Below are 26,415 nucleotides of genomic sequence, written 5' to 3'. Positions count from 1 at the left end.
CAGCACAGGGGCCATTCCCAGCCGCAATGCTCCTGGCCTGGGCTGGGCCTGCACAGGGGCTGGGCCACCATGGCTGGGCCTGCACAGGGCCACAAAGGGGCCACGCAGCCACTGCCGGGGCTGACAGCAAAGCCAGGCACACACAAGCAATTGCTGAGCATGGCCTGCGCTGGCCAGGCCTGACTGTGCCAAAGGCAGAGCTCAGCTGCTCTTGGGGGCTGCAGGAACAGTCCAGAGCCCAAAGAGCCTCCATGGCTGTGCTGGAGATCAAGGCTGCAGGAGGGAAATACAGGGCTGCTGTGGATGGGGAGGGCATTGCAGTCCAGCACACACCTCAGCTCTCTGATGATCCCGGCACCATGCTGGGCCCTGTTTCAGACTGGAGCAGAGATGATGTTGATGGGACAGCAGCCCTGTGAGACTGTCAGGATGGATGGGACAGGATGGGATGGGACGGAGCCCTGCAGGGCTGTTTTTGTTTTGTTACGGTTTAGATCTCATCTATTGCATCTGAAAGGTGAAATCTTATCTTAAGTTTAAAAGCCAAGTTTTAAAATTGATATATATGTGAGGATTTTGCCAGAAATTAGCTCATGAAAAAGATAGAGCAAAATCAAATTATATGGTAGTTTGGATGGATTTTAATTGCTTCTTCTCGTGCAGATTTGCCTCTTGAACAACCAAAACCAAATGTTTGGTTGACCTTAGCTAAGGCAGCAGGCTTGGATACCACATGTTTGTCTCATTCGGAACCAGAAAAGCATTTCTCAACCTGTCTGGTTGGTGTGCCCATAAAAGATTTGCCTTTGATCAAAAAGCAATCCAATGGTGAGCCTGGTGAAATTGACAATGGGAACAATCCTGCATTGAATTTGAACGTTTGGGCCAAAGAACTTTCCAAAGCAGTACCCGAACCCCAAGAATTAGAAATCCTTTGTTCTTTAACAATAGATTTTTGCCTTACATTTATAGCTAATGATTAGGGAGAGCATGATCCTCCAAAGTACATTGTTACTCCCCATTATTTTGCACACAGAAACTTAAGTTTTTGGTGTAATTATTCAAAAAGTTGGGATGTGCTTTCTGAGGCTGACCAATACCCACCACAATTGCCCAAGGGATATTGTTCATTTGTGGAGATTGGGCTTGGCAAGGCAATCCATCACACCTTGAGGGTGGCTCATGTAGCATTGGAATGCTCACTGTGCTAGCACCTACTGCCAAGGCAGTCATTAAGAAGAAACTAAGGGGAACAAGATCTGCTCGTCATTATGATGAAAACTGTAAGAGTGATTTCATGCCTTGGAAGGCTGCAAAAAGAGTTTCAGCAGGTTTGTTTTTACCCCAATTGGCTTCAGCAATGGCATTGAAACAATAAGATCAGGTTGGATGTTGGCTGAGTAAACAAACTAATGCCACATCCACTGCAATCAGTGATATGTTGACTGATGTTAATAGTGTTGTCAGACCTGCTACCCTTCAAAAGAGCAGCGATTGATTTTCTTTTACTGGTACATGGGCATGGTTGTGAGGAATTTTAAGGATTATGTTGTACGAACTTGTCAGATCATTCTGAATCTATCCACAAAAGCATACAAAAGCTGAAAGATTTGACAGCTCCAATTAAAGAAGATGGCGGGTCATGGTTAGATGATCTGTTCCAAGAATGGAGCTTTGCACCTTGGCTAAGGGTACTTTGTAGAATAGGTCTCTATATGTATTGGGGGTTTTGGTAGTGATACTAGTAGTCACACCTTGCATACTTTGGTGTGTGCGACAAATGATGGACAAAACTATCAAAGAAAATTTTATCACACAAGAGAGAGAGAGGTAGGAAATGGATTCACGAGAGTTCTCGAATTCTCACAGAGATGGTCGATGAAGGTATGGACATGGAGGAATGTTTCAAATTAAGACCTGTGAATTGACAAGACATTCTCGAACAATGACTTGTAACTATTGTCAGGCATAATTTATGCCCTTTGAACTGACTGGACTTCCACAGCATCAAAATTGCTGTGTTGTAATATAGCAATGCTTAGTGCAAGCGAGAAAATGCTTTAAATAGGTAATAAGCAGAAATATTATAGTAAGGCTACGAAACACAAGTAATAAACTACATAATTGTGAAGGTTTCTTTTTAGGTGAACAGGAGGGGTAATTGGGGGAATCCATAAAATTAGAGGGTTTTGGGGAAAGCTGCAAAAGGAAGGCCCCAGAGGCAGCAGAACTGTGATTAGAGCTAAGCAGAAGTCATGAGATAGGTCAGCAGAAAAATTATTTAAACTGTACAAAATCAAGGACAAATAGAACACTGATCTGTGTATTAACTCTTGTCTAAAATAACTCTCTAAAAAGCAAGGGTAGAAGCTCTTTCCCTACCTGATGGGATGCGGGCTGGCAACTGCTGCTCTGAAGATGTGCAGCTGCTCCTCTCTGGAGAGGTCATGGAAGGGTTGTGATGGTCTACGGGAACCAGAGGAACAATGAGCTCAAGCTGGCATTTAAGTTTCATGGGAACAAGCAGAATGAAAAGCTCACAGTGGAGATGAAATTTGCCTGTGCCTGGCTCCTCCGATGAAACCCCAAGAAGTCCAGATGAAGCAAACACCTTCTCCCAAGAAGCTAGGAAAACCTCAGAATCCTGAGCACCTGCACTTAGCCTGGAAAGGCCTGGAGGCAGCTCTAAATGCTCAGGTGAGGCAGCACTGAGGTCCTGGTATGAGAGCGCGGTGTAGCAGTGAGGGAAGGAAAAGGGAAGCAAAGGGAAGGCTGGGTCACTATTGATTTTTGGGTGTGTTTCCCTTAGCAGGAACTCTACTTCTGTCATGGAAAACAAAAGCTCCCTGAATTGTTAAAACTGAAAATCAGGGACAAAGACTCTCTAACTAGTCAAAATTACAAAGTGGTATGTTCATTACGCCGGCGGCCGGCACAGGGGTGGGTCATTCCCGAAATGCGTGACCGCTGGCCAGGCTCGGCTCGGCACGGCACAGCGCATCAGGATCCAGCAGGACAGGGAAGGGCAAGGCAGGCAGGGAAGGGCAGGGCAGGGCACTGGGAGCAGTGACAGGCTCTGTTCCCACGCTGCATCCCATGCCTGGGTCACCATCGAGGACAGAGAGGAAGGACATTGCTCTGTCTTGGCTGGGGAAAGGATGAAAAGGGGGAGTTAGAAAACATTCTTTGGGACTCCTTTTCAGCAGACTAGCTGGTTTTATCTCACCATGTCTGCCTGTCTTTGGCAGATATACAGATATCAACTTCAGTGAAAAAAACTACTTCATTGCAACCCTCTGCAACAACTCATTGTACACAAATATTGAAGTTACTGAATTGAAGTTTAAAAAATTTATTACATATTACTACAACCGTACAGCCCATATACAAATACAGAAACATCAATATCCCTCTCTAAAGAATCTCAGATCCAGAACTAAATAAATAGAATTTTAGAACTATACAACTCCATACATAATAAATAGAAGTAAATACATATATAGATATAACAATATAGATGTAAACACACATTACATATTTCATGACATATAACATGACAATATAATACAAACATAACAAACCTGTCTATAAATACACAAATATCAATGGACCAATCAAAAAATCCATACATCCCCAGCAATAGAAATGCACAGCTACAGAGCTGTCTGTGCTCAATTGGGGGGACCCAAAATGTCCCCAGATGTCCCCAAATGGCTCCAGAATGTCCCAAATGGCCCAAAATCGCCCCCAAATGGCCTCAAAATGTCCCTAAATGGCCACAAAGGGTCCCCGGGGGGTCCTGAGGTATCTCCAAGGTGTCCCCATGATGCTCCATTGAGGTTCCCAAAATGTCCCCAAGATGTCCCCAGAGTGCTCTCAGGGTGTCCCCACAGTGTCCTTCAGGTGTCCCCAGGGTGTCCCTGCGATGGCCCCTGAGATGTCCCCAAATTGTCCCCAGCTTCACTCCCATATCTCCCTCAAATATCCCCAAAGTGTCCCCAAGGTGTCCCCAGGGTGTCCCCAAAGTACTCTCAGGGTGTCCCTATGATGGTGACCCTGAAGTGTCCCCAAGGTGTCTCCCAGGGGTCCCCACGGGGCATCCTGAGGTGTCCCCAAAGTGTCCCCAGGGGAGTTCTGACAGTGTCCCCCTGGGGTTCTCAGAACATCCCCAAGGTCTCCTCAAGGTGTCCCCAAAGTGTCCCCAGAGTGGTGGCTCTGAAGTGTCCCCAAAAGTGTCCCCAAGGTGGCCTTAGGCTGTCCCCAAAGTGTCCCCAGGGGCCTCCTGAAGTGTCCCCTTGGTGTCCCCACAACAGCTCCCAAAGTGACCCCAGGGTCTGGGGTTCCCAGAATGTCCCCACAATGTCCCCAAAGTGTCCCTGAAATGACCCCAGGGAGTTCCTGAGGTGTCCCCAAGGTATCTCAGGGATGTCCCCAGGGTCACCCCAAAGTGTCCCTGAAGTGGCTCCAAAGTGTCCAGAAAGTGCTCTCTGGGTGTCCCCAGGATGTCCCTAAAGTGTTCCTGAAATGACCCCAGGGTGTCCCCAAAGTGTCCCCAAGGTGTTCCTGAGCTGGGGGTTCCTAAAATGTCCCCAAAGTGCTCTCAGGGTGTCCTCAAAATGTCCCCAAGGTGTCCCTCAAGTCTCCCCAAAGTGACTCCAGGATGTCCCCAAAGTGTCCCCAAGGTGTCTCAGGGATGTCCCCAGGGTCACCCCAAGATGTCTCCAAGGTGTCCCCAAAGTGTCCCCAAGATGTCCCCAAGGTGTCCCCAAAGTGTCCCCAAGGTGTCCCTAAGATGTCCCCAAAGTGTCCCCAAGATGTCCCCAAGGTGTCCCCAAGGTGTCCCAAGAGTGTCCCCAAAGTGTCCCCAAGGTGTCCTTAGGATGTCCCCAAAGTGTCCCCAAGATGTCCCCAAGGTGTCCCCAAAGTGTCCCCAAGCTGCTCTCAGGGTGTCCCCAGGATGTCCCCAAAGTGTTCCCAGGGGGGTACCAAAGTGACCCCACTATGGCCGCCATGATGTCCCCAAGGTGTCCCCAGGGTCACTCCCAGATGTCCCCAGGGTGCTCTCAGGGTGTCCCTGAGGTGTCCCTGAAATGACCCCAGGAGTTCCTGAGGTGTCCCCAAGGTAGCCCCAGGGTCACCCCAAAGTGTCCCCAAGGTGTCCCCAAAGTGCCCCAAGGTGTCCCTGAGTTGTCCCCAGGGTGGCCCCGCCTCATCCACATCAAGGGACACCAGCAGGGGGTGCCCCAGTGCTCCCAGTGCATCCCAGTACAAACCAGTGCATCCCAGTGCTCCCAGTTCAATCCCTGTCCATCCCAGTGCATCCCAGTTCAATCCCAGTGCATCCCAGTTCAATCCCTGTCCATCCCAGTGCATCCCAGTTCCATCCCTGTCCATCCCAGTGCTCCCAGTTCAATCCCAGTTCCATTTCAGCTCCCAGTTGATCCCAGTGCTCCCAGTACATCCCAGTCGATCCCAGTTTGTCCCAGTTAATCCCAGTCCATCCCAGTGACTCCCCCCAGTCCCTCCCAGTATATCCCAGTACAAAGCCGCTCTGTCCCAGTCCCTCCCAGTACAGAGCTGAGGAATGTGAAGGGAGACGAGCACACATCCTGATTGATGAGCATCGATCTCCGATTTATTGATCCAGCTTGCACACTTTTAGAGTAGTGTTAATTAAGTGCTAATTAAGCTCATACATATTGCAAAACCCGAGCTCATCATTGGTTACAGATTACACACCAACCCCTCCTTTGTTGTCAATACCTGTGGTTCCTTGTTGAGGCTAATACTTGTTTTTCTCATCCTGCTGTTGACTTGTGGTTTGACCATTCTCAAGGACTCCATGTTTTCCACCATGTTTTTCTCATCACTTAGCCAAGGACACAGTGTTTATTGTTGTTAAGGAAAAAGCCTGAGACCTTGCTGCTTACAGCTGCCTTTTACTTTTTAACCAGCTGTATGTGCTCATGGCCTTTCTATAAGCCATGTCTGAACAAAATTCTCCAACACATTCCCCGTTTTTCTTTTTGCGCAAGGAGGTTAGTCTGCAAGGTTTTTTTCTTGACCATATCTTGAATACAATTAAAAATACAAGGCAAAATAAGCAAAAGCATTAAAAGCACACTTAGTATCCCTATAGCAAATGTCACAAGGTTCCCAGCCATGGTCCAAGCAATGGCTTTTACCCCAAAGGGTTAAAACCACCCCCAACTGAGCCATAATCTCCTGCCCTATAAGGCATTGCACAGTAGGTGGTAATTGGACTAAGAAAAAGAAAGCTGTTAGCTGTTTTCCTTCATGCGAACCAGAAGAGAAGGGGAACGGCTAGGGCTAATAATGCTGGAATCTGCTGGAATCTTTTGGCCCAGTGAAAGGACTGTCATGAAATTTCATCTCTGACATCGAATCTCATTGCTACCTGCAAGGAAGTCCCAGATAACTCATCATTAGGCGACCATGTGCTCATTTGAGATACTTCAGAACGGTACGAATTGCTCAAATGCTGCTCTGAATTGCTATGATGTCGGGGCTGTAGCTGGGTTTAGATATGATTCTGGTCAGTATCCCCTGAGGCTCAGTTTTGTCGTGATATGAACTGATGCAGTAAGCTTGACTTAAGAGTGGCACGGACTAACGGAGTCAGTCTTTGAATGCTTCTGAATATATGATCTCCCTGTCTGCTGCTTTTCTAGGCACAGCTGCAGGTGCAGGGCCTTGAGGCAAAGCTCAGTGTGCAAATTCCTGGTGCCATTCTTGCCTTCCTGCAGGACCCTGGTAGAACGTGGTTGTTTCTGTTATAGGGTAGTTTCTCCAGGCTGGACTCCCTGGGCTTGGATTACAAGGAAAAATATGGATCCTTATAGTCCCTGGACATTAAGAAACAAAGACAAATGACACCAAGCCCTGCTGCCCCCGGCATTCTCCTCAGGCCCCTCCGATCCCGCCTCCTGCCCTGAGGGCCATGGGGGCGGGATGGCGTCCTGAGGGCGGCGCCGGGATCGTGTGGTCAGAGCCTGGATCCTGTGGGCAGAGCCTGGATCCTGACTGCATTGCCCGGATAGTGTGGGCCGAGTTTGGATCCTGCGGGCTGCTCCTGGATGCTGTGGGCAGAGCCTGGGTCGTGTGGGCCGCGCCTGGATCCTGTAGGTGTCACCAGGATCCTGAGGGCAGTGCCCAGATCAACCAGGCAGCACCCAGATCCTGAGGGCAGCTTTTGGATTGTGTGGGCAGTGCCTGGAAACTGAGGGCAGCTCTTAGATCCTGAGGGCAGTGCTTGGATCCTGACAGCAGCACCCGGATCCTGTGGGCAGCTCCCATTTCCCTCCCAAAACTCACCCTCTATCCACAGTTCTGGAACACAGTGACTTCTCCAATCTATACAACTGGTGAGAAACCACATAACGGCATGTGATTGTCTAAAGCTCAAATTCCTGCCAGAGCAGATGAATGTCAAAAGCATCACCCACCTTCCCTCAGCCCAGGCCAGAGCTGACATCCTGGGGTAGCCAGCCAGCCTCCTGAGGGGGTGTTCCCCTCAGGAAGGGGTCGTGCTCCAGAAGAACACACCAGCTGTGCCTCGGCTTGTGGGGACATCACGATGCCATTGAGCTTCAGGGGCATGTTTCCCCTGTCCCAGTCCGTGGCACCTTCACCACACTGCCACTACTTCTCCAGTGGGACGGGCAGCATGGAGCCGCTCCCTCCACAGCTCACGGGGATCAGCGGAAGCATCTCCTCGGCTGCGCTCTCTCCTCCATGCCGTGGCCGCAGGGAAACACTCCAGGGTTTTCTTCCAGCGCCACGAGACGCGTGCCGGTGCTACGTGCTGGCTCCTGGATCCTACTGTGCACAGGGATGCATCTCTGCTGTCTCCTGGGCCAGGCAGGGCTCCTGCAGCCAAGAATGCTCAAAAAGTCTTCCAGTGATGGCCTGTCTGTGGGGTCCATGCATAAACACCACCTGATGATGTGCTGGCAGTCTGCGGAGAGAAACCAGAAACTGCCGCTCAGCAGGACAAGGCTCCTGTCCATGCTCTCCCACATTCCACAATGCCCAGGCCACCAGGAGTGCTCAGAGCTGCACCCAAAAGCTTCCTATCAATCCCTTCTTGTGGAGGACAACAGCACAGAGGAACAGGTGCCACCTCCTCCAGCTGAGCCCAGGAGATCCACCTCCTCACCAGCTGCAAGAGCAGGATGCTTATGTGCCAGCTGCTCCTCCCAATCCCGTTCTTCCCCTCATGTATTGAAGGCACATCCCCACCTTGAGACATCTGGGGCGGGAAGAAGAGCTGGCCCCAGACAATGTCCTCGTTGGTGTGGAAAGGAAGGTGCCTGCAGACCAGCTCATAGAGCAGGATGCCCAGGGACCAGATGGTGGCTGGCTGGCCATGGTAGCAGCCAAAGAGGATCCACTCTGGTGGGCTGTACTCCGGTGTTCCTATGGGACATGGGCGCAGCTCATCAGGCCCATGCTGCTCCCTCCCTCCCAGCCAGCTCCCGTTCCACAACAGCCAGCCCCTGCCCTGCCAAAAAGCAACTTGGCTGCAGCTGGCTCCCTCCTTCCCTCCCTCCTTCCTTCCCTCCCTCTTCCCACTCTGCCAGCCAAGGGGGAAACTTTGCTGCCCTGCTGGGCCCCGGCTTTGGGCTCACCCGACATCCAGGTGTAGAATGTGTCCTGGAGGATTGTGCCGCACCCAAAGTCGATGAGCTTCACCTTGCCCGTGGCCAGGTCGACGAGGATGTTCTCGGCAATGATGTGACGGTGCAGGACACCCCGGCTGCTGCAGCACCACACGGCCTCCAGCACCTGGCTGAGCAGCCCCTGCACCACGGGCTCCATCAGGAACCACTGTTCGTGCAGGAAGTACCAGAGGTCCTGCCAGCGCTGTGGATGCTCCATGAGCAGCGCGAAGCCCTCGGGCACCTCGAACCAGTCCAGGAGCCGCATGACGCCGCAGAAGCCAAGCCACGACACCTTCCACAGCAGCGCCGGCTCCAGGGGCACAGGGGCATCCTTGCGCTGCGGGGGGATCGTGAAGTGTCAGCGGGGCCGATGCTGCGCTGCGCCTCGGGCAGCCCCTGCCCAGCCCCGCCGCGGCTCGCCATGGCCCGGCTCGGGGCGCTGCGTGGCCCCTGCTCACTCTACGCTCGCTGCCCTCGCAGCGTTCCAGCTGCCGCCCTGCCGGGCCTCACCTCAGCCTGCCCGGCATGCCCTGCCAGCTCCTCCCGCTGGCCCCGCTCACTCCCCAGCCGCGCCCACTCCGAAATGCGCCCCCAGGACACTCAGTTGATGGCCACCTGTGAGCCAAGGCCAGCAGCGGACTTAAGATCATGCTTGGTTAAGCGTGTATAAGAAGGAGAACATGCAGAATAAAAAAATGTTTTTCTTCTTGGACCCTGATCACATGTGTATATTGAGACAGAGTAAAGATCCATTCTGAATTAGGTGAAGTGTCTAAGAAAGGTGAAAAGTCTGTGAGGCCAAAGCTGAAGGAAAAACTCGCATGCCGAGACAGCAAGGAGACAGAGAAAGAAAAACAGAAAAGACCACAAGGTCGATTTGCCCTCGACTTAGAAATTCCTATGATAAAGAAGAACTGGTGCTAAATGTCACGCGGAATGAATATGTATGAACTTATTGTGAAACTGTATGCATATGCATTTGGAAGGGGGATAAAAGAAGACCCAAGGTCTTCAGAGGCACGCATGCCTTGTTGGGGGACTTGCGTCCGGCGCGCGTCGTAAATAAACATACCAGGCTTTACAACTTTTATAAAGTTGTGAGGTTTTTTCTTTTCTCCGCAAAACATTATGGCGAGCCAAGCCAGGAGTTCTCTGTCCCCGCAGGGGCAGGGGGGATAGACGGACCTCCAAGGCGCGCCCTAGGATGTTTTCCTGGTGGGGCTCCGCTCGTCTCAACTTGCCACCTGCGAGGACAGACAAGGACCTGCTGGCCTGCGGAGGAAGATACGGTATGTACTGGGTATGTACTGAGGGGCCCTGGGAGAGGGAAAGGAGAGCAGGGAGTAAACCACCCAGAGACGTCTGGGTTCAGCTGATGGAGCAGCTGTATTAGAGACGGGGTTCATCGTTCTGATAGAGCAGACCGCAAGCGGTTCTGGAGGTGAGCCGGGTGAACCCGTGTATGTGTGTTGGGGGTTCATAGTTCTGATAGAGCAGGACTGCTGAGCCCATGTGTGTTTTGTTTGTGTGTGTGTGTGTGTGATGTCCGGACACTGTGTTGCTGTATGGTTAATGTGTGCACTGTGTGGTCAGTGCACTGTGTTTCTAATCGTGCAAGTGTATAATTGTATGGTATATAAAAGAGAGTAGATCTACAGGGCCCTACAGTGCGGGGGGGTCAGTACTACCCGTGTTTGAAGCAACTGAGTGAGGCCTGAGGCGCCGGCTGCAGCAGGCTGCGGGGGCAGGGAGAGAAGTGTCCCGCAGGGAAGTGAGTAGAAGAATGTCAGTGATAGTATTTATCGTGTTTAAATGTAGTGATTTGTGTAGATTTGGTACATTTTAACCGTGAGTATGAGCTCAGAGAGTTCCTTTGCCTTGGATGTTTGGATTTCATCTCTAGACTGCATGCTGTTATTTTGATTGTGTCCAGGAAAAATTGACGTGAGTAAATGCCGAAGTATGGTATGCTGTGTTGTGTTGAGAAAAGTGAGCACTTTGAGAAATATGCCCTTTCCCAGTGATTTTGTGTGGTGATTTTCTTCCGCTGCATTGTGGTAATTTGATTCTCAGATTGTATAGTAGTGTTTGTGGAGATTTTAAGATTTTGTTGTAACAAGAGCAGCATTTTACACAGGAGAACTATAGTACGGTGATTTATGCTTACCTACGATAAAGCGAGTTAAAGGAATTCCAAGAATTCTCTCCCTTACAGCAATTCAAGCCTTGGCTCTAGTGAATTTGAGATAAAGGGGGGGTGTGGGTATGTGTGTCTGTGGGCATATCAGAGTTTCGGCTGTGACTAGCACAGCCTTTTTGCAAAGCAGTAAAACAAGTGTAAGTAGACACAGTGCTTAATTAGATTGTGCAAGAAGAGAACTAGAAAAGACTGATATTTTTTAAAACAGAGTTTATATAGAAGAGATGAATGAGATGAATTAATTAATGAGACGAGATTTATGAGACTTCAGCTGGTACTGCAGTAAGTCTGGACTGGAAACAATCTGCTGTAGGGATTTAAAGTTCTCTGTAACAAACAGAATAGCCTGCCTTTGTGGGCAGTTTCGGGGAGCCTTTGGTGCATCAAGAGGCCGGCACGCTGCATGAGGCGACAGTGGCTGTCCCCTGTGCACAGGGGCAGCTCTGGCTGCCCCGTCTCCCCAGGGAACACGGGAATGGCCTGTGGGCAAAAGCTGGATGTGCAAGTATTATTGCAGTGCGGTGTTTATGAGAAACACTGGTATTGCTGTTTTGCTGTTCTAATAAGTGTCAGGGCACATGCACCGAGTGTAAATTAGAGGTTTCTGGTCAAGCGGATTCAGAACCTAAGGTCTTAGAGCTTGTGTGTGGGAACCACATCTGATACCTGCCACCTGGAGCTGTGTGTATAGGAGGAAAGTTGAGAAACTACTGTGAAGGTCTGTAAAAAGGTTTGAGTGGAAGTGAGATAGGGCAAGGAGAAATAAATAATGAGAACTGACCAGAGCAAAGAGGTTCCTAAATTAGCCCCTTTTGGGAGGGGCTCACTGGGAGGAGGCTGCCAGTAGGAGCAGCTAAGAAAATAAATTTATAAAAAAAATTTATAAAAATTTATAATACTTCATTGCTGTTAGTACTGTTTTAAAATAGGAGGATAAATGGGATACAGTTTTTTTTTTGTATGCTGAAATGTCTTTTTGTTTTAAGAGATCACCTGGAATGGCAAAGAGACTGTGAGATCAGACCACCCTCTGGTCTTGGCCCTTGAAAAAGGAAAACAAGGCAAAGAGAAAGTAAATCAAACATGTTGTTCAGCATGCAGCATAAGATAGCAACGTATGAAATCAGGCAAGGATTATCATGCTGAAATGCAAAGCAATCACAGTTCGCAAAATGAGTACATATGATTTGCTAAAGTCTCCTCCCAAGGTAAGTGATGAAGGGTAAAGATGACCTCCCCAAAAGGGACGAATTTTTGTCGACACAAGGGTCATATACTCAGTTTTAATAAAGCTTTAGTACCTGTGGAGAATGTTTATGTTGTAGTGTGGGGAATGAACAACTGGCCAGTCTGAGAAGGCATACTTGTGCAAACCTTTAAAGTAACATGTGTACATTGTGTACCTAAAAGCTTTTGTACAATTCGCTCAATTTGCTAAACATTCTCAAATGAGAAAGGTTACTCTGGAGGCAAATGATATAAAGATGTTAGGCTTAACATTAACAGACACTGAAATTAAGAAAGACATTAGTAAGGAGATATTAGAATAAGTAAACAAGTGTTTTCAAGGGCCTCTGCTGTACCAAGGAGAGTGAAAGATGCTCCCCCATGAGCATCAAGCTTAAGGAAAGAACACAACTAGTGAGAACTGAGTAGTACTCTCAAAAGGAAGATAAGGAAGGAATCAGCCCAATAACTGATAGTACTGGATTAAGGGCTGTCAATAAGATAACAGAATTTATACCCTGTGGTAGCAAATCCATATACCTTACTGACTTGTTTAACACCTGAGCTAACCTGGTTCACTGTTTCAGGCCTAAGAGATGCCTTCTTTTGCCTCCCTATCCACGAAGCCAGCCAGAAAATTTTTGCATTCAAACACAGCTCACATAGTCCATGTGCCTGAAGGCTTCAAAAATTCCCCACTCCTATTAGAGAACAGCTAGCAAAGACCCAGACTCCTGGGAAGCTCCACAAGAGGAAAGGAGGATGTTGCAGTACGTGGATGATCTTCTAGTAGCCACTCGGATGAGGGAAGCCTGGACAGTAAGCCTTTTGAATTTCCTAGGACTCCAAGGATGCAGAGTCCAAAAGAAAAAGGCACGGGTAGTGAAACAGAAGGTAATCTACCTGGGCTAAGAAGTGAGTGCTGAGCAGCAGACTTTAAGGCAGGGAAGCCATATGCCAAACCCCGAAACCCCAGACAATAAAAGAATTCCAAACCCTCCTAGCCACGGCAGGGTAGTGCCAGCTGTGGGTTTATAATTATGGACTGCTCATCAGACCCCTCTATGCTCTTATTGCCAATGGAAACAGAGATCTCCAGTGGACAAAAGATGCCACACGGGCCTTTCGCCAGCTAGAGAGAGTGTCCTCATGTCAGCTCCAGCATTGAGACTTCCAGATGTAAGTAAACCATTCTTTCTATTTTTCCATGCAAGGTATTGCCGGGGGAATATTGGCTCAGGACTTGGGCCCATACTGAAGGGCAGTTGCTTACTTCTCTAAGCAACTAGATGCAACAGCCAAAGGATGGCCAGGTTTCCTCAGAGGTGTAGCAGCAGTTGTGCTGAATATTCAAGAGGCACCCAAGTCTACCCTAGGACAAAAATGACTGTGCTAGTGTCCCACACAGTGTCCGCAGTACTGTAAGTAAAGGGTGGCCACTTTGTGGCCACTGGCTTTCACCACAGAGGTTTCTGAAATACCAGGCCATCATGGTAGAGCAAGATGATGTAGAGATAGTGGTGACTAATATTGTCAACCCAGCTTTTTTTCTCAGTGGAATCAAGGAGAAGCAGTACACCATGATTGCCTGGAGACCATTGAAGCTACCTACTCCAGCCTCCAGCTGCCCAGACTTAAAGGACACTCCTCTGGACAATGCAGAGACCTGGTTCACTGACGGAAGCAGCTACATTGCCCGTGGAAAGCGACATGCAAAGTACGCAGTGACTACCTACAGAGAGGTAATAGAGTCTGGACCCTTACCAACAGGTACCTCTGCACAGAAGGCTGAGATAAATGCATTGACCTGTGCCTTAGAAACAGCAAAAGGCATTCAAAGTTGTGCATGCACATGGAGCCATCTGGAAGGAGAGGAGACTGCTAACCTCACAAGGGAAGAAGAGACAATCCAGCTGCTGGAAACAGTTCAGCTACCTGAAAAAGCATATTAAGGCCCACCAGAGAGTGAGCTTAAAATTGGAGGAAAGAAATGAGCTGGCGGATGGAGAGGCAAAGAAAGCAGCAAAGGGTGAGGTACAGATTTTCCTCGAAAGTAAGCCATAATACAATAACACTAATCAAAAGAGACGTACAACTACAAGGGGTGGGCTACCATTGAAACAGAGCTAGTAATCCCTTCCCATTTTCATGGTTACTAGCGAAGGAAGAGCACTAGAAAATACACCAGAGCCTAACTACTTAAAAGCTTTTTCTAAAGTGTGGCTCCTTTCTCAAAATGACCAGTGATACAGAGTGCATTGAAATGAAGTGTTGACTTTGAAGTAGTAAATTCCACAGGCTTTCTAGAACATACATCTGATTGAAAGAATCATTGTCAGGAATTTATATGCCACTATCACTCAGGTAAGATGAAAATGTGATCCTTGCCTCCAGACTAACCCCAAAATACCCCCCAGCCGAAACTCGGTCAGACTGGGAGAGGCCATGAGCCTGTACAGCAGTGGCAAATTAACTTTTCAGAACTCCCAAGGAAAGGGAGGTATCAGTATTTACTGGTGTTGATAGATATATTTTTCAGGGTGGCCAGAAACATTCCCCACCAGAATTGTCAGAGCTCAAGAGGCGACCAGATTATTTTTTCAACAAATGATACCATGCTTCAGAGTTCCAGCCATGATATCCTCAGATAAAGAATCATATTTCATTTCCAAAGCAGTGCAAAAGATTAGTAGCCACCTGGGCATAGATTAAGAACTTCACACTTCATACTGCCCCAATCAAGTAGCCAGGCAGAGAAAATGAATAATTTGGTCAAGCAGCAGATTGTAAGACTGAGGCAAGAAGTTAATCTACCTTAGCCCAAGCTCTTCCACTAGCACTATTGCAAATTCGAACTAAAACTTGAGCTAAAGGAATGCTGAATCCTTTAAGAATGCCTTATAGAAGACCATATAGAATACAAAGGGAATGTCCACCTACACAGTGGCTTTAAGCAAACAGCTCAGAGAAATTGAGAAACATGTGGCTGGAACTCGGAGCAGGGAGTTAGATAGCCTGGGGATGATGTATATGTTAAGTCTCTTACAGAGAAGACTTTGGAACCACAGTGGGAGAGATCACTGCAAGTACTTCTCACCACCTTCACTGCAATCAAAATCAAGGAGCAGGACGCCTGGATCCATCACTCTCGGGTGAAGAAGGCCCAGAAGCCCCTTAAGGAGTGACACCAGGAGACAATGAACTGAGACTAAAACTTACTCGGGCAAAATGAGTATATTGCGGTCGGGAGTAGTTTATACTTTAGTTTACAGAATTGTTTTGTATGTAATTATATCTGAAGTTTTAGAACTAGAGAGTACCTCTGTCCAAAGCAATGCTGAATGGCCTTGGTCCCAGGTGTTTAATCAGTATACTGGATCCATGAGAAAACCTTCTGAGATAAAGGATTTAAACCTATCCACTGTAGTAATTCACGGGGATCAGATATATGAGGAGCAGGAATGGCAGGAACAGGAACTGTGGACACTTAAGGGATCAGAGGAGAAGAAATCAAGGTAGGGTGCCGGATGATAAATGGGACAGCTTATGAGAGACCAAATGAAATTAGTGTTGTAACCCCTCCTGGTGTAGACGAACACCAGGAAGTCTGTGATAACCTAAGTGAATCAGACTGTTGGTGTAATTTCACCTTGATACAGCCTGTTGAAGTGACCTGCCTTTGAGCTCGAGTTGCTATCAGACTTTCATTTAAATTCAAAGCAGACACTGCACCTTCTACCACAGCAGGGCCTTATACACCCCACACTAGTTCAGACTCAACCCAAACTTGAACCCAAAGTGTATGAAATAGGCCCCTACGTAGTAAAGAATGCGAGTGAACAACAGCTATTATTCAATCCAGAATTGTCTCTCAAATGTGTAGAGTTGATAATGCAAACTAATATCTCAAAAATCCAACCAGCCTGCCCATCCTTCCTAAAAACTTACTTTGAGGGCTGGACAACATGGTTACAAAAACAGGCATACCTCAGGAGCAGAACAAGAAAGGAAGGAGCCAGCTCTCCTGGTGCCTAAAACCAGGAACACCAAGAAATCAGTTTCCTTAAGTCATTTTCTAAGCTGGTTGAACACCCAGGCAATGACTGGTAAAGGGTGCTGAACTGCAGGTGGTGAATTAACCTAAGCAAGGAAGGTGATTTTCTTTATTTATAGCTATCCCTTTTCCTACTGAGATTTGGATCAGTGATTTTCCCAGTCTGAGGCAATTGGATTCTGCTTAAAAAAGGTAGAGAGAGAGACCCCCCCCTCAGAGCTCAGCAGCAGGCTGTAGGAGTTTGAGCACCCCAAACCTGATCCCAGTTTCTTCTGAGGCACTGCAATGAATTTAGGCTCTTCTCTCAGATTTCCCCTTCATTATTTACTTGAGGCTTGGACCTGCCCTGAACACAGTCCACAGCTTGATCTTAGCTAGGGGCAAGGTGGGTGAAGTTTTGTAGGCCAGGAGAGACATTCCTGCTTGTAACACATCTGGGAAATCAGGTGCTTTAATCAGGATGGGGAAGGAGAGGTTAGATTCCCTGAGGTCTCTACATTTAAGAACAAACATCTGCTTCAAGTATGACCTAAACCTCTGTCAGATACACTTGTGAAGTGTGTCTGAATTTGCAGTGTGAGCCCAGCACATCCCTCTGGCAGGCAGGGATGGTCATGGACTGAAAGCAGTTCCTGTTCCCCATAACAAACATCTAACTGGCATATTAGGGACAAGATTAGGAGTTTTAAATGGAATTGATTCAGAAATACTGATGAATAGACTGGCCACTGCAGCAGGTAGCCTAACAAAATTGAAGCAGCCTTTATAGTCATCTCTATTGGCATTAGGAACTAGCCAGTGGCAGATTTCAAAGTACTGACAAAGTAAGGAAGTATGAAAAGGCCGGGGACCAAGACCACAAGCTGATAGTAGAAGCACTTAGAACAGTTCAAGATAATGTGCCTTTAGCTTTCAGTTGTATACAAGCACAGTTATGGGTGCAGGCAACAGCAGCTCTGATCATACGGGAAGTGGGTGAAGGTAATTTTCCAGCTGAAATTCGGAAAATTGTGTGGGACAATGCAATTGATTTTGAAAGGAAGTTTCAATCCTGGTGGACTATGGTGAATTTCACCTATGATCCTGTTTCTAAAGTAGCAACTGCCTTTGTGCTTACCATACATAATGCCACTGTTTATGTTATCCATCCCATCATTGCTCTAGGATTAAACCATGAAAAAACAATACTCTACCCTTCAGAACATAGAGTGTGGGCACGAAAGATGAATGAAAAGTGGCAGACAGTAAACTTAGAATCCTGCATTACTAGAGAACAGATGGGGTTCATTTGTGAAAGCAATACTATTAATGCTCAGGATGTGTGTTTGGACACGGAACAGAGTATTTGTCACTTTGAAATTCATCCAGCCACTGACCAGAGAACTGTGCTCGTATATACTGGAAATGGGTGTATGCTTGAGAACTGCTTGTGCTGCTGTACAAATTGATAGCAATGATGTTATTCTGTCTAGTAGAAACCATTCTAATTTCTGTATTTGTAATTTTGTTAAGATTATTGGGTGTGATTTTTCGTATTTGGTACCAGTAACATCTCACCAGCTGATTAAAGCCAATTACACACTGTATCACAGACTACCACCTACCCCTATTGGGATGAACCTTACATTAGTGAAACAATTAATTAAGCACCAAGACCTATTGGAAGGCTTGAAAGAAATCCAAGAAAGTGGAAAGAAAACCTTAATTACTGTCCAACACGATACAAAGGAGATAACCAGGGTTCTACAAAGAATGAAACAAAATATGGATTATCACTGGTGGGATGTGATCTTTGGGTGGTCACCAACTGAAAATGGAATCTTTAATAAGTTGTGCCACCCCATTGTAGTTTTACTAATATTAGTTGAGATAAGCTTAAGATTATCTATTATATTGTTAATTTGGAACTGGAGAATACTACAACAAATGGCTGTACTAACCTCTTTATCAAACATACGTAGTGAAGAATTAAAAGACACTTACTGTCATGAAGGTTTTCATTAAGTAAAAGAATTTACTTATTTCCTAGGAAAGGGGGGAATGAGACAGAGTAGAGATCCATTCTGAGTTAGGTGAATTGTCTAGCAGCGGTGAAAATTCTGTGAGGCCAAAGCTGAAGGAAAAACTCGCATGCCGAGACAGCAAGGAGACAGAGAAAGAAAAACAGAAAAGACCACGAGGTCAATTTGCCACCGACCTAGGAATTCCTTTGATAAAAAGAACTGGCGATAAATGTCACGCAGAATGAATATGTATGAACCTATTGTGAAACTGTATACATATGCATTTGGAACGAGGGATAAAAGGAGACCTGAGATCTTCAGGGGTACGCATGCCTTTTGAGGAGAATTTTCTCCATATGCGTCCGGCGCCGTAAATAAACATACCGAGCTTTACAACTTATATAAAGTTGTGAGGTTTCTTCTTTTCCCCGCAAAACAATAGGAAGGAAAGCATGGAGTCCCTGTGCTTCAGCAGCAGATGAGAAGAGATCCTCAACATGCCAGGGTCAGCTGGACCCGTCAGGTGGCCCCTGGGAGGCCAAACCAACCAGATCTGTCCTTTGTTCCTTTGGTTTTATGGGGCCCCACACTGTCACAATGGTGTCTTGGATCTATGAGGCCCCACAGTGCCATAATGGTGACCTGTTTCTATGGGGTCCAGCAGTGTCACAATGGTCTCTTGATTACAAGAAGACCTGCAGTGTCACAATAGACCCCTGGTTCAATGGAGTCTCACAGTGTCACAATGGCTCCTAGGTTCCAGAAGGCCCCAGAGTGTCACAATGATCCCACTGATTCCATCAGCCCTTGCAGTGTCACAATGGTCTCTGTTGTTCCCCAGGTCCCACAATGTCATGAGACTCTTCCATGAGCTTGCAATGTCACAATGGACCTTTGGACCCTGGGGGTTTGCAGCGTCACAACGGTCTCTTTGGTTCCACTGTGTCACAATGGACCATTGATGACAGGAGGCCACTCTGTGTCACCCTGGAGCTTTGGTTCCATGCAGGCCTGCAGTGTCACAATGAACCCTTGGTTCAATGGAGTTCCACAATGTCACCATGGCCTCGAGGTTTCGTGAAGCCCTGCAGTGTCACAATGGTCTCCTTTGGTGGCCCAGTGTCACAATGGACCACTGATGACACGAGGCCCTGCAATGTCACAATGGACCTTTGGTTCCATGCAGCCCTGCAGTGTCACAAAGGACGCTTGGTTTCAAAAGGCCCCACAGTATCACAATGGTGCTCTTGGTTTATGGGGACCCCCAGGGTCACAATGGTCTCACTGGTTCCATGAGGCCCTGCAGTGTCACAATGCTTTGCTTATTCCATGGGGCCTCATAGTGTCACAATGATCTCCATGATTTCATGAGTCCCCTCAGTGTCACAATGGCCCCTTGGTTCCATGAGGCTGTCAAGTGTCTAAGTGAAGTTAAATGCTGCTAAGAGTTGTTTTTTTTGCTAAGTTTTTACGTTTATTATAAGTTATAAGCTAAGTTAAATATTGTTATGTGTTAGTCCTCTTTTAAATTGCTAAGTCATAGGTTATAATTTAAGTTAAATACTGTTTAGCAGCATTTAAATTCACTTAGACCTTGTGACTTAACCTTACCTACAGGCCTGACTGACTCAGCTATCCAAGGCACTCCAACCCCTCAGAGAGCAGCATTTCTGCCACATTTCCCCAGCACAGGCACTCCTCTGTGCACACAGACACAAAGAGTCAGTGCCAGGCACCTGTGAGCAATTCCCCTGAGGAAAGGGAATGCTCACTGTGGATCCTCTGGCATCTCCCCAGGGGGTGAAGGGCTGAGCCTGGAGGAGTGGGGGAATCAGCCCAGGCTCTGTCGTTGTTCGGGATCCCCGAGTGCAGCAAACGGGAGAGTTCTCGGCTGGGAGAGGCCCCACTCAGAGGGAGTCGCTGGCCCAGGAGTGTCATTATAGGACACAAAAGAACACAAGCTCACATCGTTGTTCTCATGGTGAAGAAAAAAGGGGAAGTTTATTTTCTGACTCCAACATTTACAGCTTTCCAAAAGTGACAGTGGATTGGAGGGTGACAGTGACACCTCTCCAATGACACTGGACAAACCAACAGTCCATCAACTGTCTCCTCCTCCATAAAGGAATGCAAAACAATGAGTTATTTATAGAAAGTGTGTGAGAAAGTTCACTACAACAATGTCAACATCAGAAGGCTTAGAAAATCTTAAAAAAGCAGGGCAACATCTCACTGTTTTCCTTTAAAAAAGAAAAAAAAGAAAATTAACAATTACATAAAGAAAACATGAACACTGTTCAGTGTCCACTTGCAGAGGAATCATCAGAGTGATCACTCTCATCATCTGCATCCGAATCATCACTCAATGATTCCCCCGCTTGATGCCTTCCAGGTTGGTCACGGTTTCCATCTTGCTCATCAGCTGGATTCTGTCTCTGCAGTTGCAGGTCAGGTTGAACAAACTTTGAAGGTACCCAGCGTACCCCAGTGTGTGTGGATACACAAGCATACCCACGTCCCGAAGCAATAAGGTCATAGGGACCTTCCCACTGTTTGGTGACTAAATTCTGCACCTGTACCTTCACTCAAGGCTGATGTGCCTCCCCCGCAGCCTGCAATGAGAGATGGTGATTACAAATGACAGGGTTATTTGAGTTCTGCGGAGCAGTGAGATGATTGATTGTGCACAAAGCTTTTGCCAACCGACTGTGCGGGGTTTCACCCTGCATTCCCTGTTTTTGTTTTTGAAGAACCTGCTCCAGAGTACCATGAGCACGTTCTACAATAGCTTGACCAGTTGGAGAATGAGGGATACCAAACTTGTGCAAGACACCCCACAACTGCAGCAACTGCCGCACTTTTGCAATGTGTAAGCAGGACCATTGTTGGTTTTCACAGCAGAAGGTATGCCCAGAACGGCAAAGGCCTGACTCCAGTGGGCAAGGACATCACAGGCCTTCTCCCCAGTGTGAGCCGAAGCCCACATCGCAGAGGAGAACGTGTCCACAGTGACATGCACACTAGAGCCGGCCAAACTCGGCAACCTGGGTGACATCGGTCTGCCAAAGCTCCAAGGCCCTAAGGCCTCTGGGATTTACCCCAGCCGGCAAAGGCGGAGCAAGTGCATAGCAGTCATCACATGACTCAACAATGTCACGAGCCTTAGCTGGCATCAGCTGAAACTGCTTCCGCAAGGTATGTGCGTTTTGGTGGAAAAACCCATGTGATGCCTTGGCCTGCATAAGTGTATCAGGCTGAGGCGCTACCCACGCTGGGTTAGCCAACTTGTCAGCCCTTGTGTTACCTTCCATTATAAAGCCTGGCAAATTGGTGTGACTCCTCACATGCAGAACATGGAATGGATGAACCCGGGCCTGAATGGCACACCACAAGGTCTTCAGCAAATGAAACAAGGCAGGATTACTGAACTCCTTCAAAACGGAATAACCCAAACTCTGTGTGGTATTGGCCACATAGGCGGAATCCATGACCAAGTTGAAAGGTTCCTGGGAAAATCAACCAATTGGGCTGACCCATCCTCATGAGCTTCCAGAACCTACCACTCTGATTGGTCTCTCCAAGTAACAATGGCGTTTCCTGTTCTCCCTGAACCGTCAGTGAAGACGGCGGGAACTTGCACAGGTTCCTGGCTATTTTTGGGCCGCAAAGAGATTTGTGTGAATTTCACCATTTGCAGTAGCGTATGACTGGGCAGATGATAAATGATCTGCCCTGAAAAATTTTCCAGAGCACTCTGCAGGGACACACTGTTTGCAAAGCTCCAGTCAAAATCCTCCCGTTGCACCGGGAGTATGATCTTTGCAGGATCCGCACCCATCAATTGCAAACACCGTTTCTGGCATTTGATTATCCAGCGAGCAATCAGCTCAAAAAATGCAGTTGCCGTCTTCTGCAGCTGATGGGGCAGGAAAACTGATTCCAACACATGCAAGGAATTGGACGGTTGGCCAATGATGCCCGTGGGATGCGAATCTGGAGTGGTGATGAACACAGTGACATCAACAGAGGGATCAATGCGATAAACTTGGCAAGCCGAAACAGCTCGCTGAACCAACCCCAACGCCTTAAGCGCCGCAGGGGGCAGTGTGCGAGGTGACTTTAGATCAGAGTCTCTTTTCAACAAATCATACAGAGGAGACAGCTGTGCATCAGTTAGCCCCAAGTACAGACATGACCAAGAGATGACACCTACCAATTTCGGAGCATCATTCAGTGTCTTCACAGAATGCACAAATTGCACCTCCTGGTGACGGATCGTCCATTCCAGAATTTTGACCCCCAAGTATTTCCAAGGTGGTTGTTGTTGAACCTTTTCTGGAGCCACCTGCAGTCCATGAGCATGCAAAGCATCGAGCAACTGAGGCTGAATCCTCAGCAGCTCATCCTGGGTGGGCATACCCACCCAAACGTTGTCCATATAATGATACAGACGTGCATCAGGAAACTGCTTGCCAACTCCAGACAAGGCAGGAGAATTCTGCATGCCTCGGGCAACATCCTCCATTGATATCTCTGTGCGGGTTCAGCCTCGATAATCGCTGGCACTGAGAAGGCAAACTTCGGTCTGTCATCGGGATGCAAAGGAATCGTAAAGAAACAATCCTCCAGATCCACAATGAGGACCGACCAGTCTGGGGGAAGCATGGTAGGTGATGGCATGCCCACCTGCAATGTCCCCATGCTTTCCATCCCGGCATTAACCTTTCGGAGGTCTTGCAACAACCTCCACTTCCCAGATTTCTTTTTGATGCAGAAGACAGGAGTGTTCCAGAGACTGGTAGAAGGCTCCGGATGACCCTGTGTGGGAATCCACAAAATTAGAGGATTTTGGGAAAGCTTCAAGATGCAGACCTCATACAGAGCCCAACTATGAGCAGAGCTATGCAGCAGCCATGAGATAGGTCAGTAGAAAAATTATTTAAACTGTAGAAAAGCAAGGGCAAATAGAACAATGGTCTGTGTATTAACACTTGTCTAGAATAGCTCTGTAAGCTACAGAAAGTTTATCTAGCAAGATATTAGGAAGATTAAAGATTAATAATGGAGCTCTGTGCATTGTGTTTTAAGGCTTACAAGCAGGTATTGTATTCCAAATAAGAAAGCATTGTTTTAACCAAAGGTATGTGTGATTATGGTGATTGGCTAGAACTGCTGTTAATGTGCTTTTGCTTTGTGTGATTGGTCAAAAAACTTAGAAAGTAAGTTGTAACATTAAGTTCCTGGTCTGCTGCCTGGAATGTGAGCTGCTGGCATATTCCCATTGTCATAACCATGTAATGAGACTGATGCTGAAAATTAAAGCAGCTCAAGGCACATTCTACAGCAGCCCTGTCTGGTTCGTGGTTTGAACAAAGCCCCCCTGCCGGCTTCACCCTGGTCCAACTGCTTCTTCACCAGATTCTGAAGGGCGACCAGGTTATCTTGAGGGAGGGGCCACTCCTTTTCCCAGACAGATTTGTCCACCAGACACCGAATAGGAGGCGTAAGACACTCTGCGCCCTTCACTGCAGTGACCCCCATCAAAAATCCGTCCCGATGTGCACCCCCATGTTGGGAATTTAGCTGCTAGGGACTGGAAAATTACAAAGATGTGGCTGATTCCAAATCCTGCACCTGTGAGATAGTGTGTCCTTGGGCCTAGCTGTAGTAGGATAACAAATAGTAAAAGAGACATGAGAAAAGAGAGATGTAACGCCTAAGGAATGAGGAAGAGTTCATGGTATAGTTTAACCAATAGATTGCTTGGCTTACAGAATATTCATAAGCTTATTATTTGCTGTATAAGTGTTTAATGCTTTCTTTAATAAACTGGACCTGTGATGAACCACCTGGTGAACTGGTCTCCTTCTCACGACACATGGTGACCCCGAACGCCTACCCCTCGTCTCGACTAAAAGAAAAAGGGGGAAAGAACGTCCCACGGTCGAGGAAGTTGGAGCTGGGTCCTGTTGCAGCAGGGACGGTGCCGGAATTTTGAAGCACCCTTGGGGTTCACATCGGTGACTCAAGCCATTTACGTGCTGCCGGAGCCTGGAAAGCTGCAAGAGCACTCACAAAAGAGGTATGAAAAGGCAAGCAGCATATAAGTTATTCGCCGCGTATCTAGAATGGCGAGGGGTAAAGGGGATAGATTTGTTATTAGCCTACGGATACGCTGAAGAAATTTTCCTTAATCCACATACGGTCTATGAACTCTCAGAATTGAGAAAATTTGAGGATATACTATGGGAAGCAGTGTTAGAAGATGATAAGTCAGCAAAGAAGCCGAGCAAGCCATGGCAGGTGATATACAATACACTTCAACATGTTTCTGAGTGCAAAGCAGCAGCTGCGGCTCAGGGCGGCTGCAGGGCTGTGCCGCTCCGAACTCGGCATGGGCGCAGCGGCGGTAGCGGCGGCAGCCGCGGAGGGAACGACCCGACCAGCGGTGGCTGCAGTGGAGTCAGCCTGCCGGCGAGTAAACAAAGAGCCCAGTGCAGGGGGGTTCGCCCGCTCCGACACACCTGCCGCGGGACTGGAGCGCTTTTTCAAGCGGGAGTGCTTCTGCCTCCGCCCTGCAGCGGGCAAAAGCTACAGTTTGAGATCTAACAGCTGTAATGATTTTGACTCTTGTCAACAAAAGAAAGATTCCTAGTACAATTAAGAGACCAGTGATAACAAACAAACGACACCAAGGACCATTGCGCCAGCATTTCTCACCTAAGTTAGAAAAACCCTTTTGTTTTTCCTAGCAGAGACTGTGAAAGACAAATCAGCTTAGTGAATGCAGGAGTCAAATTTGGGCCGAATTAGCTCAGCACTCGTTATGCTGTCTTAAAATCACCTGTATTAACAGAGACTTTAAACATCAGAATCACAGACTTTAATCGGTGGAACATTAAACTCTGAAATTATATTTTGAAAAACTTAAAAATGTTAAAAATGTGTTAAAGTGGTTGTAGAAGTAAGATGTAATGAGTGTGGTTTTTGGATTTTTTAAGCTTTGTTTAGATGTGATAAATGTAAAAGCAAGCACTGAATTCAAAAGAATTTCTCCACAGGTATACCTTGAAAAAAAACTTTTTATGTTTAAGTGCATTTAAGTATAAAAATGCTGCAGCAAATACATGAATAAACTTGTTTTAGTTTACTATTTTGGAATCAGGCCTGTAAGTAAGTTATAGTCAATGCTATATTCTCTTTCTATAGTAAGTTTTATTTGTTACTAAGTAGTTTAAGTTAAATTATCTATTAAGTGCCGTTAAATGTTAAATATTGTTAAGGTTTAGTTTTGTTAAGTTTAAATGTTTTAAGTATTTTAATTCTAGGTACTATTAAGTTTAAGTGACGTTTGATAGATTTATGCTTTTATGATAGACGTTTATTTTATGACTTGTGTGCAAAGTGTTCTTGTGTGAACATCAGAGAAACTTTAGTTAAAGGAGACAATCAGAAGCATTTGTGAGTAAAGCTGTTCCTGTTTGAAGCATATCTGCTGTTTGAGAATAGAAAGCAAACTTACGAGACAATCAATGCAGGTGAAACCTCCGCACATGTTACGCCTTTAGCTTATTTTTGTAGGTTGTATTAGCACACCTGAGTTTGGTTTGAGCCTTGTAGCACATAGAATCCTTTTTGTATCTGTTCTATAGCATATCTTATAAATAGTGATAGCCTTTTCTGTTTCTTTCCCTGGCTTAGATCCCTTGTAAGGGAGAAACCTTGCTAGCTGAGAATACTGTTTGAAATACTGTTTAGTTGTTAGAATTGACTATTTTTGTGTTGCAAAGAGTGTGACACAGTTAGCCCATAGAATTTTGCTTTCCTAAAAAAATAAAAACAGGGGAGATGTTGGGAATTTAGCTGCTAGAGATTGGAAAATTACAAAGCTGTGGCTAATTCCAAGTCCTGCACCTGTGAGATAGCGTGTCCTTGGGCCTAGCTGTAGTAGGTAACAAATAGTAAAAGAGACATGAGAAAAGAGAGATGCAACGCCTAAGGAATGAGGAAGAATTCATGGTATAGTTTAACCAATAGATTGCTTGGCTTACAGAATATTCATAAGCTTATTATTTGCTGTATAAGTGTTTAATGCTTTCTTCAATAAACTGGACCAGTGATGAACCACCTGGTGTCCTGGTCCCCTTCCTACAACACCCCCAGACAGAAGAAGATCCCTCCCCCAGAGGTTGGGAGGAGTTTAAGTAACGTGAGGCCTAACCCAGGCTGTCTGTCCCTCTGGGTTCG

At 47.0% G+C, this 26,415-nt stretch overlaps 1 protein-coding gene across 1 annotated transcript; it reads right to left on the bottom strand.

Annotated features, from left to right (window-relative positions):
- Positions 1–7,718: 7,718 nt before the first annotated feature.
- Positions 7,719–25,723, bottom strand: LOC134413912 (serine/threonine-protein kinase pim-1-like). Its single transcript, XM_063147931.1, has 4 exons — positions 25,691–25,723; positions 8,652–9,021; positions 8,263–8,439; positions 7,719–7,978 (listed from the first exon to the last, which is right to left on the bottom strand). The coding sequence occupies exons 1-4, from the start codon at positions 25,721–25,723 to the stop codon at positions 7,719–7,721; spliced, it is 840 nt and encodes a 279-aa protein (XP_063004001.1).
- Positions 25,724–26,415: the final 692 nt, after the last annotated feature.

The sequence above is a fragment of the Melospiza melodia genome, unplaced genomic scaffold (assembly GCF_035770615.1).
Source record: "Melospiza melodia melodia isolate bMelMel2 unplaced genomic scaffold, bMelMel2.pri scaffold_61, whole genome shotgun sequence".
Lineage (NCBI taxonomy): Eukaryota > Metazoa > Chordata > Aves > Passeriformes > Passerellidae > Melospiza > Melospiza melodia.
Note: the sequence above shows the minus strand (reverse complement) of the source record. Positions and strands in the feature narration are given on the sequence as shown.

Excerpts from the sequence above, each read along its gene's own strand:
- LOC134413912 (XM_063147931.1), bottom strand. The coding sequence starts at position 25,723 with ATGTGCGGAGGTTTCACCTGCATTGATTGTCTC. Across the intron at positions 9,022-25,690 it reads TCACCTGCATTGATTGTCTC|CGCAAGGATGCCCCTGTGCC; the intron begins GTAAGTTTGCTT and ends ATCCCCCCGCAG. Across the intron at positions 8,440-8,651 it reads ATTCTACACCTGGATGTCGG|GAACACCGGAGTACAGCCCA; the intron begins GTGAGCCCAAAG and ends CATGTCCCATAG.